Here is a 13,173-nt window from a genome sequence, read left to right as displayed (position 1 = left end):
AATAGTTTAAGAGTAAATTAGTTTTAATGTAAAACTCATACAAGCATGTGGAATGAATATCAAAACATTGATAGTGGTGATGATGATGATTGTCAAATTACAGCAACTATTTTCATTATTTTTCAAGATTACACTAACACATGCAAATTAACATTAGACTTCATAATCAAGTCATGAAATAAAATAGACCAATAAAACTACATAGTAATATATTTTATAAATATGGAATTATTCCTTTATTGGACTTATTTGTGTTTCTTTAATTTGTCTCTCATATCACAGCAATATGGTTTCATCCCTGTATGAATTCATCTCTTAAATTAGAATAACGATTCACCACAGATAATTCATGACATAATTTCTCACCTGCAAACATATGCCTGTACTGTTGCATAAAGACATTTACAGAATGTTTTTCTATATTGAAATGGTTCATTTCCTGTATCAAGGTGTTCATGAGTAATTAAGTTACTTCTTAAAGAGATTTAAATGCATATGAACTTTTTCTTGAATGAACGCAGATATGTACAGTTAAGTCACTTGATTTCAACAATATTTTACTGCAGATCTCATAGTATATATCTCTCCTGTATGAATACATTTGTGATTTCGTAAGGGTCCTCTATGAGAGAATGATTTACCACACGCATGACAGTGATATGGCTTCTCTCCTGTATGAATGCGTTTGTGAGTAGTTAAATTTCCATTTTGAGAGAATGATTTACCACAAATATCACAGTAATATGGCTTCTCTCTTGTATGGACACGTTTGTGTAGAGTTAGGGTATTACTTTCAGAGAATGATTTCCCACAGACATCACAATGGTAAGGTGCTTCTCCTGTATGAAGTCGTTTGTGTTTAATTAAGTTAGCATTGCGAGAGAATGATTTACCACAGATATCACAATGAAATTGTTTTTCTCCTGTATGAATATGTTTATGCACATTTAAGTATGTTTTCTGAGAAAATGATTTACCACAAACATCACAGAAATATGGCTTCTTTCTAGTATGTAGGCCTTTGTGTTTCGTTAAGTTAGAATTTACAGAGAACGATTTACCACAGATATCACAATGAAATGGCTTCTCTCCTGTATGACTGCGTTTGTGAGAAGTTAGACAACTATTTTGAGAGAAAGCTTTACCACAGATATCACAATGATATGGTTTCTCTCCTGTATGAGTACGTTTATGAATGGTTAAATTATCATTGAGAGAGAATGATTTACCACAGATATCACAATGATATGGTTTCTCTCCAGTATGAGTACGTTTATGAATGGTTAAGGAATTTTTTTGAGAGAACGATTTACCACAGATATCACAGCAATATGGCTTCTCTCTTGTATGAACACGTTTGTGTACAGTTAAGCTATTACTTTCAGAGAATGATTTACCACAGATATCACAATGATATGGCTTCTCTCCTGTATGAAGTCGTTTGTGTTTCATTAGGTTACCATTGTGAGAGAATGATTTACCACAGATATCACAATGAAATGGTTTTTCTCCTGTATGAACACGCTTATGCCGATTTAAGTATGTTTTCTGAGAAAATGATTTACCACAAACACCACAGCAATATGGCTCCTTTCTTGTATGTATGTCTTTGTGTTTTGTTAAGTCAGAACTTACAGAGAATGATTTATCACAGATATCACAATGATATGGTTCCTCTCCTTTATGAGTGCGTTTATGAATTGTTAAATAATCATTTACAGAGAATGATTTACCACAGATATCACAGCAAAATGGCTTCTCTCTTGTATGAAGCCGTTTGTGTCTAGTTAAGTTACTGCTTACAGAGAATGATTTACCACAGACATCACAGTGATAGGGTGTCTCTCCTGTATGGATACGTTTGTGTCTAATTAAGTATTTACTATTGGAGAAGCATATACCACAGACATCACAGTGATATGGCTTCTCTCTTGTATGGACACGTTTGTGTAGAGTTAGGGTATTACTTTCAGAGAATGATTTCCCACAGACATCACAATGGTAAGGTGCTTCTCCTGTATGAAGTCGTTTGTGTTTAATTAAGTTAGCATTGCGATAGAATGATTTACCACAGATATCACAATGAAATGGTTTTTCTCCTGTATGAATATGTTTATGCACATTTAAGTATGTTTTCTGAGAAAATGATTTACCACAAACATCACAGAAATATGGCTTCTTTCTAGTATGTAGGCCTTTGTGTTTCGTTAAGTTAGAATTTACAGAGAACGATTTACCACAGATATCACAATGAAATGGCTTCTCTCCTGTATGACTGCGTTTGTGAGAAGTTAGACAACTATTTTGAGAGAAAGCTTTACCACAGATATCACAATGATATGGTTTCTCTCCTGTATGAGTACGTTTATGAATGGTTAAATTATCATTGAGAGAGAATGATTTACCACAGATATCACAATGATATGGTTTCTCTCCAGTATGAGTACGTTTATGAATGGTTAAGGAATTTTTTTGAGAGAACGATTTACCACAGATATCACAGCAATATGGCTTCTCTCTTGTATGAACACGTTTGTGTACAGTTAAGCTATTACTTTCAGAGAATGATTTACCACAGATATCACAATGATATGGCTTCTCTCCTGTATGAAGTCGTTTGTGTTTCATTAGGTTACCATTGTGAGAGAATGATTTACCACAGATATCACAATGAAATGGTTTTTCTCCTGTATGAACACGCTTATGCCGATTTAGGTATGTTTTCTGAGAAAATGATTTACCACAAACACCACAGCAATATGGCTCCTTTCTTGTATGTATGTCTTTGTGTTTTGTTAAGTCAGAACTTACAGAGAATGATTTATCACAGATATCACAATGATATGGTTCCTCTCCTTTATGAGTGCGTTTATGAATTGTTAAATAATCATTTACAGAGAATGATTTACCACAGATATCACAGCAAAATGGCTTCTCTCTTGTATGAAGCCGTTTGTGTCTAGTTAAGTTACTGCTTACAGAGAATGATTTACCACAGACATCACAGTGATAGGGTGTCTCTCTTGTATGGATACGTTTGTGTCTAATTAAGTATTTACTATTGGAGAAGCATATACCACAGACATCACAGTGATATGGCTTCTCTCCTGTGTGAATGCTTTTGTGTACAGTTAAGTTAAATCTTACAGAGAATGATTTACCACAGATATCACAGAAATACAGTTTTCCTCTTCTATGGAAGCATTTCTTCCTAGATAAGTTACTACTGCCTAAAGATGATTTATACATTTCAATGTGTCTGCGTGACTTTGAGAGTGATATGATGTTGTGTGTGTTGCTTGCAGTATCTCGTGCGAAAAACCAAACTTTTTATATTATATTTTGTATTTAAACTGCTTACACAGAATTAATTTTCCACTATACTTCTCTCTTCCAAATAAAGTTTTCTCCATTAATTTTGTGTTTTATTTCCAACAAATATTTCTCCTACTATATTTCCATCAACAGTTATCGGTTAGGCATCTGAAGATGCTGTAAACGCTTTTACAAACGTGTCCAAGTTTCATTACATTCCAAATTCATCTTGTCCATATTCCAGAGAGCAAAGTAGAAAAGTGCCACAAATAATTTCACTCAGATGAAATATTTCAGAGAAACTTTTACCACAGATTTCTACAAAACGGGTTCTATCTATTCGGTGTAGCAGCTTCTTTTATTCTTTTTAAAAGATGATAAATATTGATGATGCATGTGAAGTAAAAAGCCTCTTTAATTACCAATGTCATCTGACTTGCTGCAATAAATAAATAAGAACAATAGCATAAGATATCAAGAATACTTAAAAAGCAGATATTTAACAGTTTCAGTTTTACATTTTTATAAAGATAATCTGTAGATATAAACCTTTACTAGAACAACTGAACTTTACCTTATAATTTTTTCATTAAAATTACAGAACAGCCACTACACCTTCAGATTATATAACATTATAATAATGAATTACATAAATTCCTCTCTCCACAGAAAAGTTATTCACTTTGCCTAAAACACAGATAGTGCTGAGCAGATCTATCATCAAAATCATTCCAAGTACGGCCAACACATTATTTTATATATCAAGGATTATATTATTCAAAGTGTCCTTTGTTTTTTTTAAGATGATAGGGTATGATCTGAGGGAACTTGAAGTGACTACAATGGGTCCAAACAGAATATATCTCTCTACAAATTTCTCAAGTCATACAGATTTTAACTAATTTTCTCATTACAAAAGAAAATATCTTTGCAAGATTTCAGTCCAGACTTGGTCAGATGGCAATATAGTGAATGTGAAATGAATTACATCTCATTGATGGATTTGATTCTGTAGAAACCATAGTGGTTATCACAAACAAGACTTACTGCAAGAAATAAGGGAGCTTCTTATTTACAACAGGTCCCATAACTTTTGAGATTATTCAAGTCATATTTATAGCACAGAAGGGTCAGAGAGGCTGGCAAATAAGATATTATTGGCATGGGAAATATTGAAGTTCTTTCAGTTGAGATTAGATTACAGTGAAGTGGGAAAGTCTGATGGGTTCTCTCCTAATATTCTTCTAATTATATCCCTAGCTTAGCGATTAGAGTAATCGGTTCACGATTGCAAGGTCGTGAATTCAATTCTCAATGGTGTGTTGTTTCCTTGAGCAAGACACTTTATTTCACTTTGTTCCACTCCAACCCAGCTAGCAAAAATGAGTTGTATCTAATTCAACATAAATAACGTATTTTTCTGCAATATATGGATAATTTATCCTGATCACGCTATTTTCCATTCTCTTCTGTTTCTATTGGAAAATCGGTGAAGGTGAAGCACATGTACACCACCCATTTCCAGTGTTTTTGGTTTTTTGGGGGGGATTTTTTTTTTTCAGAATTTCTTCGGATTTCTAAGTTTTCGATATACAGGAGAATATGAATTCCTAATTTTTAACTTTTTTTCGATTTTTTTTTATCCATGTACAAAAATACAAAGATTATGAATCTGGGATTTTTTTTTTTTTATTTTAATTTTTCTTAAAGATACATTCAATTTCCAGATTCGTAATCTCTACGAGAATAAAAAAAAAATTACAAAATAAGAGACTGGGGTGGAGGAAAACGTGATTTTCGGGCAAAATTGTACCCTCCCATATCGAAAACATACCAATCCCCGGAAAATTTTGAAATTTTTTTAATGTGGTGGGGGCGTGATTTAAGGTGTATTTAGCTGCTATTTTTAGCACAACTCACGACCAGCGTACAAGCAACTGTTTTCACCATTCTTGAAATCCCAGAAATAAGACGAATAGGTTGATAGTTTGATGACTCAGTTTTTCTGCTTTTTTGGAATGGTATATACAGTGTTGTGTATGTACAGATCAAGATAGATATCTGTAGAAAGAGATCTACTGAACAGATTGATGAGGATAGGAGCTAGTACTTGCATGCTTAGTTAGAGGATAAGGGAAGATACATTGCCAGAACTGTTAGCTTCTGAGAAAGGATGGTGTTTTCACACTTGGAAAAGTTTTGTTAAGTGTGAGAATTAAAAGTTAAACAAAAAAAAAAATGTGTAAAATTTCTCCTCAATTGTACTATTTGTAGATCCATCTTAGTTGAGGAGCTGCGTAAAAGAAATCTTCAAATTTAGTACAGATTCAATTGGCAACAGATCAATAATACCTGCTAACATTTCAGAAACTACCAACAGTTAGCAAACATTGCAACAGTTCAGCTATGCTAATGTAGAGAATGTAATATCTTCTATAAAATTTATGTGTTGACATATTTTGTTTTAGTTATCACAAATGACAAAGTGTGACAAATGTAGGCTTATTTAGTATAATTTATAACATAACACGGATTAAAATAAAAACATTGGCTATCACATTCTAACAGTATTAGTATTCAGTATCAAATAATGTCAACAGATTTTATAACTCTGGGTTAAAGATAAATCTGGAGAACTGTGTAATTTATACCATACACAGATCAAGTCAAGGAATTCTACAACTTAGGGTTGTGTCAGAAAGATGGTTAACATATAGAGTAAATTAGTTTTAATTTAAAACCCATACAAGCATGTGGAATGGATATTAAAACAGTGATAGTGGTAATGATAATGATGATTGTCAAATTACAGCAACTATTTTCATTATTTTTCAAGATTACACTAACACATGCAAATTAACATTAGACTTCATAATCAAGTCATGAAATAAAATAGACCAGTAAAACTACATAGTAATATATTTTATAAATATGGAATTATCCCTTTATTGGACTTATTTGTGTTTCTTTAATTTGTCTCTCATATCACAGCAATATGGTTTCATCCCTGTATGAATTCATCTCTTGAATTAGAATAACGATTTACCACAGATAATTCATGACATAATTTCTCACCTGCAAACATATGCCTGTACTGTTGCATAAAGACATTTACAGAATGTTTTACTATATTGAAATGGTTCATTTCCTGTATCAAGGTGTTCATGAGTAATTAAGTTACTTCTTAAAGAGATTTAGAATGCATATGAACTTTTTCTTGAATGAACGCAGATATGTACAGTTAAGTCACTTGATTTCAATAATATTTTACTGCAGATCTCACAGTATATATATTTCTTATATGAATACATTTGTGATAATCTAACAGTCCCCTTCGAGAGGGTGATTTACCAGTTATCACGGTGATAATGGTTCTATTTCTGTATGAGTGCGTTTGTGAATATTTAAGCAATGATTCTGAGAGAATGATTTACCACAGATATGACAGCAATATGGCTTTTCTCCTGTATGAACACGTTTATGCACAGTTAAGTTTCCATTTTGAGAGAATGATTTACCACAAACATCACAGCGATATGGTTTCTCTCTTGTATGGACACGTTTGTGTACAGTTAAATTGTTACTTTCAGTGAATGATTTACCACAGACATCACAATGATAAGGTGTTTCTCCTGTATGTAGGCGTTTGTGGTTAATTAAGATACCATTGTAAGAGAATGATTTACCACAGATGTCACAGCTATAGGGTCTCTCTCCTGTATGCAGACGTTTATGTATAGCTAAGGTACCACTTTCAGCGAATGATCTACCACAAATATCACAATGATATGGCTTTTCCCCTGAATGAATGCGTTTGTGAACAGTTACTTTAGCTTTCCGAAGGAACGATTTACCACAGATATTACAGTGGTATGGTTTTTCTCCTGTATGAACACGTTTATGCACATTTAAGTATCTTTTCTGAGCAAATGATTTACCACAAACATCACAGTAATATGGCTCCATTCTAATATGTATGTCTTTGTGTTTTGTTAAGTTAGAATTTACTGAGAACGATTTACCACAGATATCACAATGATATGGTTTCTCTCCTGTATGAGTATATTTGTGAATAGTTAAGTAACTATTCTGAGAGAATGATTTACCACACACATTACAATGATATGGTTTCTCTCCTGTATGAGTGCGTTTGTGAACAGGTAAATAACCATTTACAGAGAATGATTTACCACAGATATCACAATGATATGGTTTCTCTCCTGTATGAGTGCGTTTATGAGAAGTTAAGTAACTACTTCGAGCGAATGATGTACCACAGATATCACAATGATATGGTTTCTCTCCTGAATGAGTGCGTTTGTGAATAGTTAAATAGCCAGTTAGAGAAAAGGATTTACCACAGATATCACAAGGATATGGTTTCTCTCCTGTATGAGTGTATTTGTGAGTAGTTAAAGAAACTTTTTGAGAGAATGACTGACCACAGATATCACAATGATATGGTTTCTCTCCTGTATGAGTGCGTTTGTGAGTAATTAAGTTACTGCTTACAGAGAATGATTTACCACAGACATCACAGTGATAGGGCATCTCTCCTGTATGGAGATGTTTGTGTCTAATTAAGTTACTATTTCTGGAGAAGGATATGCCACATATATCGCAATGATATGGCTTTCCTCCTGTGTGAATGCGTTTGTGTTCAGTTAAGGTGACACCTACAGAGAATGATTTACCACAGATATTGCAGAGACAAGGTTTTTCTCTTCTATGAAAGCGTTTCTTCCTAGGCAAGTTACTACTGCCTAAAAATGATTTATACATTTCTCTTGTATGAATGCGTTTGTGTGCATTTAATGCAATTGCTCAAGAGAATGATTTACCACAGATGTCGAAATGCTATGACCTTTCTGCTCTATGAATATGTTTGTGTTTAGTTAAGTTACTGCTTCGAAGAAACAACTTACCACAAATATTTGACTGAAATGGTGTTTTTCTCCTGTATGAATAAATTTGCAAGTAGTTAGGCTACTCTTTGAAGAAAATAGCCTTCAAGGTTAATATGAGGTTGTATGTGTTTCTTACAGTATCTCATGCAAAAAGCCAAGCTTTTTATATTATATTTTGTCTTTAAACTGTTTACACAGAATTAATTTTCCACTATACTTCTTCTCTCTTCCCAATAAAGTTTTCTTCATTAATTTTGTATTTCATTTCCAACAGATATTTCTCCTGCTATATTTCCATCAACTGTTAACAGTGAGGCATCTGAGGATGCTGCAAACTCCTTTACAAACTTGTCCAAGTTTCATTAGACTACAAATTCATCTTCTCCACATTCCAGAGAGCAAAGTAAAAAAGTGTCACAAATAATCTCACTCAGATGAAATATTTCAGAGAAACTTATACCACAGATTTCTACAAAACGGGTTCTATCTGTTCGGTGTAGCAGCTTCTTTTACTCTTTTTAAAAGATGATAAATATTGATGATGCATGTGAAGTAAAAAGACTCTTTAATTACCAATGCCATCTGACGTTCTGAAATAAAAAAAAAACAACATATCAAGAATACTTAAAAAGCAGATATTTAACAGTTTCAATTTTACATATCTATATAGATAATCTATATAGAACTGAACTTTACCATATAATTTTTCCATTAAAATTATATCATACAACGTCTATAAAGTTTTAGACAACAGCCACTACACCTTCAGGTTGTATAACATTATAGTAATAAATTACAGAATAATGAACAATAAAATTCCTCTCTCCACAGAAATGTTATTTCACACTGCTTTGAATCCCAGACAGGACAGAGCAGATTTATGATTAAAATTATTCCAAATCAGGCCAACAGTGTCCTTTGTTTTTTAAAATGATAGGGTATGATCTGAGTGAACTTGAAGTTAATATAATGGGTCCAATGGAATAGATCTCTGCATAAATTTCTCAAGACATATAGATTTTAACCAATTTCCCATTACAAAAGGAAATATCTTAAGAAGTTTCCACGTTAGAGATGGACTATATGTAATCTGAACCTTTCCCCCCCCCCCTTATTTATTAATTTTTTTTTACGGAATCCCACGTTTTAGGCTATGGAGATTCCGATTCTGAAAAAAAAATTTTTGAAAAATTTCAATTCCCCCCCCCCCCCCCACCAAGCAGGCTATTTACATGCTAGAAATAACAGCCAAATCTCACAAAACTAGTGTTAGGGTTAGGGTTTGAGCTTGGGTTAGGTTTACCCTGTGGATCTATATAAAAACCGGGGGGGGGGGTCGAAATTTTGAAATTGAGATTTTTGAAAATTTTTTTCCAGAATCGGATTCTCCATGGTCTGAAACATAGGATTCCGTAAAAAAAAAAAAATTTTAAAGGGGGGGGGGTATACCCAGATTACATATACTCCATCTCCACCGGAAAGGGAAATACTGAAGTTCTCTCAGATTAGATTATAGTGAAGCGGTAAAGTCTGATGTTGTATTCAATACTAGCCAGAAAAATATAAAACGAAATAACATGGGCTTTCCACTAATATTTTAAAGATTTGTTTCTAGTAAGCGCTCACTTCTGTATAATCGAAGAGAAACATAATTCTATTTACACATTTACAGTTTCAAAGAAAATCGTCAACTTACCGTTTTGAGGTGTAAACAATGAATCGTTGTGTTGTGCTTCCTTACTAAACGATGAAAGAAATGATTTCGTTGTTACGGTGCTGTTTCCAAAGATTTTAGCATCATTATTCTAAAGCAAAAACTGCGACTGAAATGGAACACACAATTCTTTTGTCTGAATAAGCAACAAAGCTGGCTCTCTGTTTATAGCCGCAGTTTCTGCACGAAATACACACACACACGCACAAATGCATGCACAAACGCAATCTTGAAATAAAACTGAACAATGATATACATAGTGATTGCTCCATCTTCACACATGATTGCTGTCTTCTTGTGTTTCCTCGTTGGCAATAGCACGTGAGCGAGGGGAAGAGGTAAACCTTGTACATGTAGAGTGAGAGATACATGGTAGTAGAGAAAAAGAGATAATTTGGTGCAGTGAAGGGTGATCGTTATAAAATAATTGCGGAGAGGGACAATATTTAAAATTAAGGAGAGATGACGAGTGATGTGATTCTGAACAGTGAGAATGATAACTGGTTTCACAGAAGAATACGACGAAATACTTAGTTCTACTTTCATTTAATTCCAATTACAACAGCAGAATATTAAAGTAATAGTAGTAGGGCTAGTGATAGGAAGATGGTAGGTGGTGAGGGAAAGCTTAAAAAAGTAATTGGTTGAAAGCGCAATTTTGTATGTGTACACGCACTCTCTCTCTCTCACACACACATTGTATTTCCAGGATCTGTTTCGTCAAGACTGGCTAGTCTTCTTGATTAATGCATATCCAAGTCCTTTGATATCTCTTCCATGAGGTTCAAAGTCCTAAGATCAGCCTTCACTTCTTTGTTCCATGTCTTCCTGGATCTCTTCCACAAGCTCCACCCAACTTAAGTGATCAGCACTTTATACACCTCTTCTCATCTATACGCATCAGATGTATAGACCCGTGAAGTTTTCTTCCTTGCACTCTACATCTGGTTCCTCTTACGCCTAATTTTTCTTTCAATGTATTCGTGTCTTGTCGTTCATGTACACTTACGTTGCACATTCAACAGAACATGCTCGCTTCTTGTCTTTCTAGCCTTCTCAAGTCCTCCGCATTCAGGGCCTATGTCTAAATACCATATACCATTGCTCTTCGTACATAAGCTTCATACAATGTCTTTCACTTTGAGAGAGACACCAGGGAAACAGCCTTGCTCAGAATGTAAGACAAAAATACAATGCACCCGATGCAAACTATGGATATACAAGAGGTGCAATGGAATCGTAGGTTTATAACAGAGAAATTAGTGTCCGTATGTGGAAGATGTTCAGGAGCAATAAAGAGTAAGGATGTACGGGAAATAGGCTTTCCCAAGCATGCAGGAAGATCTCAAGAGGTAGTAAATAGTTTCTGTTACCTAGGTGATCTAATTAGCAGTGAAATAGAATCTTCTGAAAGGATAGATGTTTAGTTAGAGTGTAGTGTCACTTATCTATTGTATGTAAGTTGGTAAAAGGAAAAATATGAGAAGGCAATTTTTATACGTGTGTGTGCGCGTGCGTTTATATAGGTTGATCATCTTGTAGAAGCTGTACACTTTCAAAGCTTTCTTCTGGCACAAAATCAAAGTGACATAAAAAATATATATCGCCATTACATACTATCTTCTCATTTAAATATAAATAAATGCGAGCGTAGTAGAGAACCCATTCCTTGTCCATCACGTGACTGATCATTATTCGAATCGGCACCTTCTTCGAACCGTTCCCGCCAGAACGCAAACTGACCAATCACGGCCCCTAATAAGGTCACGTGATAGAGTATATTTCTACCATCTGGTGAGCCAATAGTTTGTTATAAATAGCTTTAACTCGGCAGCCAAATTCGTCTCGGTCCAGTTTCTCTTTGAGAACTGTTCCGTGTACCACACGACAGCAGCAGCAGCCAGCGACCACTTCAGCAGCTTCGTCCAGCCACGATGACCTCCGCCGTCGCCACATCAGCAACAAGAGTCTACTACTACTATCCAGCATCATCATCATGACCAACACGAATCTACGATTACTACTAACCAGCGTCAACACGAATTACTATGTACACCAAACCAAACCTCCGCGGCACATCTCTCTCTTCGATTCTGTTAGGTGACTCAGCTTCACCACGGTAAATAAACAGACAAGAGTTCTTAAACAGACAAGAAATTCTCAGCCAGCGATGAACATCTGTATAACAAGAATCACGGCCCTGGCATCGAAGCCAAAACACAACTAGTGATAAGCTCTGCCACACTCAGCCAACTCACTTTCACATACAGAACTTTTCCTATAGTGTACTAACGATCTGGTATAATTGCTCACGTGTTATTGACTCTCTTTCTATCTGCTGTAAACACTCATACACACATGTATCACTCACATACATACTTTACTTTGTATGACGGCCTGTCTTTGATTATGTTCTTATATGTCGCATTCACACTCACACACAGACATACATCTTTAACGCCATAATAAATATCTCTGTTATTCATCTAATACGGTTGTGATCTTTCATTACTGGTCATCTATGTTATCGTCGCATAACATATTATGTATATCATCCATTGATATATATATTTGTATGTTCGACCGTGTGACTCGTGTAAATAAAAGGAGTCCTCTGTTTTTCCATTCGTCACCATTTCTCCTTTTATGAGTTCGCACGGTCGTCCCTTACATATATATATAATGGAGCAAAAACTTGAAATTAAGCAACACGTTATTAAATTTCTCAACAAACTTTTGAAAGTAGCCGACTAAAGTGATATGACACTACACTGAAATGTGTTGTATTCACTGCTACACCTTCTCCTAGACTTACGACCGAATCCCATTCCTACTGACAGGTCGTAAGTCGATCCCTGGTCCTATGCCGGATTTATATTTTTCAACACCATTTTCATTCACACGCAACTGGTGCTTGAAAGCATCTGAGTGAGCGACAGTGGCAGGCAGTGGATGCCTGGGTCTGAAGGAGGCCTGTCTTGCCAGATGCTGCCATAGTTACCTTACACACTGCTACCCAACATCCGAAATCCGATTTTTAAATGTTTTTATTTTTTAGTGGTCGTAAGTCGAGGAAAAGGTGCATTCTTGTTTGTTTGTTTTTTCGAATGTATGTCTTTTTATAAATATATTTTACTCTTTTAAAACGGCGGGCTAGCAGAATCGTTAACACGCCGGGCCAAATGCTTAGCATCATTTCGTCCATCCTTTACGTTCTGAGTTGAAATCCTACCGAGG

The 13,173-nt window shown here is 34.8% G+C and overlaps 2 protein-coding genes across 3 annotated transcripts; both read right to left on the bottom strand.

Moving 5' to 3' along the window:
* Positions 1-205: 205 nt before the first annotated feature.
* On the bottom strand, positions 206-11,417 carry LOC128250443 (uncharacterized). Of its 2 annotated transcripts, XM_089339482.1 has the most exons (3): positions 9,919-11,417; positions 8,241-8,812; positions 206-3,754 (listed from the first exon to the last, which is right to left on the bottom strand). In XM_089339482.1, the coding sequence occupies exon 3, from the start codon at positions 3,247-3,249 to the stop codon at positions 547-549; it is 2,703 nt and encodes a 900-aa protein (XP_089195608.1). In that variant the 5' UTR covers positions 3,250-3,754; positions 8,241-8,812; positions 9,919-11,417; the 3' UTR covers positions 206-546. The 2 variants fall into 2 exon arrangements, with proteins under 2 accessions (XP_089195608.1, XP_089195609.1); XM_089339483.1 differs by lacking the exons at positions 8,241-8,812; positions 9,919-11,417 and adding an exon at positions 6,391-6,508.
* On the bottom strand, positions 6,227-8,097 carry LOC149131552 (uncharacterized). The gene has a single exon (XM_089339485.1). It carries the CDS (start codon positions 8,095-8,097, stop codon positions 6,673-6,675), a length of 1,425 nt encoding a protein of 474 aa, XP_089195611.1. The 3' UTR covers positions 6,227-6,672.
* Positions 11,418-13,173: the final 1,756 nt, after the last annotated feature.

This window comes from Octopus bimaculoides, chromosome 21, assembly GCF_046866305.1.
Source record: "Octopus bimaculoides isolate indiv1 chromosome 21, ASM4686630v1, whole genome shotgun sequence".
Classification (NCBI taxonomy): domain Eukaryota; kingdom Metazoa; phylum Mollusca; class Cephalopoda; order Octopoda; family Octopodidae; genus Octopus; species Octopus bimaculoides.
Note: the sequence above shows the minus strand (reverse complement) of the source record. Positions and strands in the feature narration are given on the sequence as shown.

What these genes read in the sequence shown, in the direction of transcription:
- LOC128250443 (XM_089339482.1), bottom strand. Translation starts at nt 3,249, where the DNA reads ATGTATAAATCATCTTTAGGCAGTAGTAACTTATCTAGGAAGAAATGC.
- LOC149131552 (XM_089339485.1), bottom strand. Translation starts at nt 8,097, where the DNA reads ATGTATAAATCATTTTTAGGCAGTAGTAACTTGCCTAGGAAGAAACGC.